Below are 4,732 nucleotides of genomic sequence, written 5' to 3'. Positions count from 1 at the left end.
AAACAGTCAGCCACTGAAACAGTCAGTCAATGAAACAGTCAGCCAGTGAAACAGTCAGTCAGTGAAACAGTCAGTCAGTGAAACAGTCAGCCAGTGAAACAGTCAGTCAATGAAACAGTCGGCCACTGAAACAGTCAGTCAATGAAACAGTCAGCCAGTGAAACAGTCAGCCACTGAAACAGTCAGCCAGTGAAACAGTCAGTCAATGAAACAGTCAGCCACTGAAACAGTCAGCCACTGAAACAGTCAGCCACTGAAACAGTCAGTCAATGAAACAGTCAGCCACTGAAACAGTCAGCCACTGAATCAGTCAGCCACTGAAACAGTCAGTCAATGAAACAGTCAGCCACTGAAACAGTCAGTCAATGAAACAGTCAGCCAGTGAAACAGTCAGTCAGTGAAACAGTCAGTCAGTGAAACAGTCAGTCAGTGAAACAGTCAGCCAGTGAAACAGTCAGTCAATGAAACAGTCAGCCACTGAAACAGTCAGTCAGTGATACAGTCAGTCAATGAAACAGTCAGTCAGTGAAACAGTCAGCCAGTGAAACAGTCACACGCAAACGCACAGACACTCGTGCACACACATACATCCTGTAGCTACGTACTGCTTGCTACCTAAAACAAAAAGAGAAACACACACACAGACAGAGACAGAGACAGAGAGGTATAGGGGCCCACAGCTGCAGGTGTTTTCATGCAGGTCACTAGTCTGGCTCTGTGACACAGGGAGGAGAGGGAGGGCAGAGACAAGCCTGCTCCACAAACTGTCTGTGTGTGTGTGTGTGTGAGTGTGTGTGTGTGTGTGTGAATGTCTCCCAATGAACTGATTGCACTGATAGTGTTTATGTCCTTAATGCACTTTGTATTTATGTGGACATAAATAAAGCATTTAAAATGTGTTCGTGTGTGTGTGTATGCGTATGCTTGTGTGTGTGTGTGTGTGTGTGAGTATGTGTGTGTGTGTGTATGCGTGTGTGTGTGTGTGTGTGCGTGTGTGAAAGGCTAGGGGTTGTTGACAGGGCCATGGAGTCATGAATGGAAGTGACTGAAGTGAAAGAAACAGAAGAAAACAGGGATGGAGAGACGAGAAGAAAGAGAGAGGGTACATCTGCTCAGCCTCAGCATGGTCCAATTAGAGCCAGCGGCTTTGAAGAAACGTTCAGGAAGAATGTCCGTTTGGCTGGAGGGAGGGAGGGAGGGAGAGAGAGAGAGAGAGAAAGAGAGAAAGAGTCTGACAAAGAAAGAGTGTGAGAGAGAGACAGAGAGGGGGAGAGAGGCAGAGAGAGGCAGAGAGAGAGAGGGAGAGAGAGAGAGACACACACAGACAGATACAGAGAGAGACAGAGAGAGAGAGAGAGAGAGAGAGGGAGAGGGAGAGAGAGAGAGACATAGAGGAAGAGGGGGAGACAGAGAGAGAGAGGGAGACAGAGAGAGAGGAAAACACCTCAGTACACCGGCCCCTCATTAGCTATGATCAGTCAAACCTGCAGTGAGTGGACTTAACGAGCTGAGGCCCACTGAGCGGCTGCCCCAATAACCTCCTGCACCAGCTACACACACACACACACACACAGACACAGGCATACACACACACACGCAGGCACGCACACACTCACACGCAGGCACACACACACGCAGACACACACACACACACGCAGGCACGCACACACACGTAGACACACACACACACACACACAGGCACACATGCACTCACACACACGCACGCACACACACACTCAGACACACACACACACACGCAGGCACACACACACACGCACGCACACACACACACACGCAGGCACGCACACACACACTACCTGCTGATGTAGTGATGTAGGAATGTCTGCAGTGACTCAATAATCCATTCATTCATCTCTCACCTCTAAACACCTAGTTTGGGGAGCATGTCGTTTTTTCACACACACACACACACACACACACACACACACACACACACACACATACTGCTGCGCAACAGAGAGTACTCACAGCCATGCTAGAGACTCCCACCTCTCACCCCACCATAAAACTGTCCTCTGTGTGTGAAAACTCCTACAGCCTACACCCACTCTCCAACCACAGTGGTAACAGGGTAGGTATTGTATTTACACACACACACACACAATCTGGACACACATACACACACTCTGGACACACACACACACACTCTGGACACACACACATACACACACACACGCACTGGACACCCACACACACACACTCTGGACACTTACTGGACACACACACACACTGGACACACACACACACACACACCTTCTGGTTCAGTCCTCTCTTCCTCATCCTCCGGGCGCTTCCTGAACCACATGACAGGACCAGCATGCATAGCAGCACCAGCGCCAGCGGCGTCCGTACGTGACCGGCCGGCATGGTCCCCCGCAACTTCAGTCCTCCTTTCACCTCTCTCTCTCTCTCTCTCTCTCTCTCTCTCTCTCTCTCTCTCTCTCTCTCAGTCCTTGTTCAAGTCTCTTCCTTTTGTATTCCTTCACTCCTTCACTCACAAAGTTCTCCTTCTCTCTTCTTCTCTCCTCAAAAACTTCTTCTTCTTCTTCTTCTTCTGTCTTGTCTCTCTGTCTCTCTCTTTCTCTCTCAGGGTGTTTTAACCGCTGGTATTCCAGTGTGCGAAGATCTGAAGGCAGCAGTGTACTTAGTGGTGGTACTGGTAGCAGTAGTAGTAGTAGTAGTAATAGTATTAGTAGTAGTAGTAGTAGTAGTATTAGCAGCAGCAGCAGCAGCAGCAGCTGTGTGGTGTAGTCGAGGGTCTCCTCTCCTCTGTGTTCGTCCGAGGCCGGCTTCTACACACACACACACACACACACACAACCCCCCCCTGCAGGACGAACCCTCTCCCAACCACAGGGCACGATCCAGAGGAAAAGGAGGGAGGAAATAAAGGAGAAAATGAATAGAGCACAGTGTAGAGGAGGAGGGGGGGTAGAGAGAGAGAGAGAAGAGGGAGGGAGATAGAAGGGGGGTGGGGGGGGGTATGTCTTTTAGGAGGGAGGAGGAGAAGAACGTGGGCAAGGGAGAGACAGCTGTCGTCGTTGCATCGGGGTTATTCTGAGGGGCGGTTGAATCGGTCTGGTGTGGCGGGGGCAAGGTCGGCACATGTCTCTGAGTGAGGGAGGGAGGAGGGGGGCAGGGAGGGGGAGGGGGCAGGGTAGAGGGAGGGAGAAGAGGAGAGAGTAAAGAGGAGAGAGAGAGGGGGCAGGGTAGAGGGAGGGAGGGGGAAGAGGAGAGTGGAGAGAGAGAGGGAGGGGGCAGGGTAGAGGGAGGGAGGGGGAAGAGGAGAGAGGAGAGAGAGAGAGGGAGGGAGGGAGGGGGGAAGACCGAGATGTGGAAGGAGATATGTTTAGGACCGCCCCTCTGCCCCTCAGTGTGTGTGCCATTCACAACATCTGTTTATGTGTTTATTGGAATGATCAGAGCGCGAGGGACTAGATACAGATGGGTGTGTGTGTGGTGTGTGAGAGAGTGTGTGTGTGTGTAATGTATACAGTATTTGAGAGTAGGGCGTAACTTGTTATGGCTTTGGCAAGTTTACAACAATACATACACACTCACACATACACATATACACACACACACACACACACTCTACAGTGGCATGTTTGGAAACATGTAGAAGACATGTTTGTGGACACACCGACCACACACGCTTAGGAGAGGGGAGGGAAAACTTGAAAGGTGTGTGTTAGCGTGTGGCAGCCTGAGTACATGTGTGTGCATGCATGTACATGTCATCAGGGTTGTATGTAGGGCCCGCAGAATAGGTTATTTAACTGCAGGGACAGGATATGTCTGGTGTACTGCACTGTAATAAGGCTCTGGGAATGCTACAACTCTGCATGCTTGAGTGAGTGTGAGTGTGTGTTCGTGCATGAGTGTGCATGTTCATACAATGTGTGTGTGTGTTTGTGTGTTCACGCCTGAGTGTGCGTGTTCATACAGTGTGTGTGTGTGTTCATGCCTGAGTGTGCGTGTTCATACAGTGTGTGTGTGTTCATGCCTGAGTGTGCGTGTTCATACAGAGTGTATGTGTGTGTTCATGTCTGAGTGTGCGTGTGTTTGTGCCTGAATGTGCGTGTTCATACAAAGTATATGTGTGTGTGTGTGTTCACACCTTAGTGTGTGTGTTGGTGCCTGAGTGTGCGTGTTCATAGAGTGTATGTGTGTGTTGCTGCCTGAGTGCGTGTGTGTGTTGCTGCCTGAGTGTGTGTGTGTGTGTTGGTGCCTGAGTGTGCGTGTGTGTTGCTGCCTGAGTGTGTGTGTGTGTGTGTGTGTTGGTGCCTGAGTGTGCGTGTGTGTTGCGGCCTGAGTGTGCGTGTTCATACAGAGTGTATGTGTGTGTGTGTTGCTGCCTGAGTGTGTGTTTCACGGACGTTGAGATCTGGATCACGGCCCCTCATCCATACAGTATCATTTGCCTCCTCAACCCCCTCTCCTCCTTTCTCTCCCCCTTAACCCCCCCCCCCCTCCCCGTAACGCCCTGAAAGGGAAGAAAGAATGCTAAAACCGCACAAATCTCCGTCACTATTGGTTTTACAGGAGCTAGGGGCTCATGTCACAGAGAGGCCCCCGGGTGTAGTTACACAAAGGAGAGGGGGAGGGAGGGAGGGCGGAGGGAGAGGGGGGGGGGAGAGAGAAAGAGAGGGAGGTGGGAGAGAGAAAGAGAGGGAGAGAGGAGAAGGGGGAGAGAGAGAGAGGGGGAGAG

At 51.0% G+C, this 4,732-nt stretch overlaps 1 protein-coding gene across 1 annotated transcript in view; it reads right to left on the bottom strand.

The window, feature by feature from the left end:
- Nucleotides 1–2,388, bottom strand: part of wfdc1 (WAP four-disulfide core domain 1) — a gene marked incomplete at both ends in the record, with an annotated part of 24,828 nt that extends 22,440 nt beyond the window's left edge. The window contains one exon of the mRNA XM_080538812.1: nucleotides 2,275–2,388. Coding sequence (XP_080394938.1) covers nucleotides 2,275–2,388 — 114 coding nt within the window. The remainder of the gene's footprint in view (nucleotides 1–2,274) is intronic.
- Nucleotides 2,389–4,732: the final 2,344 nt, after the last annotated feature.

The sequence above is a fragment of the Nansenia antarctica genome, assembly GCF_963989245.1.
Source record: "Nansenia antarctica genome assembly, chromosome: 9".
Taxonomy (NCBI): Eukaryota; Metazoa; Chordata; class Actinopteri; order Argentiniformes; family Microstomatidae; genus Nansenia; species Nansenia antarctica.
The sequence above is the reverse complement of the archived record's forward strand: the minus strand, read 5'-3'. Positions and strand labels throughout refer to the sequence as shown.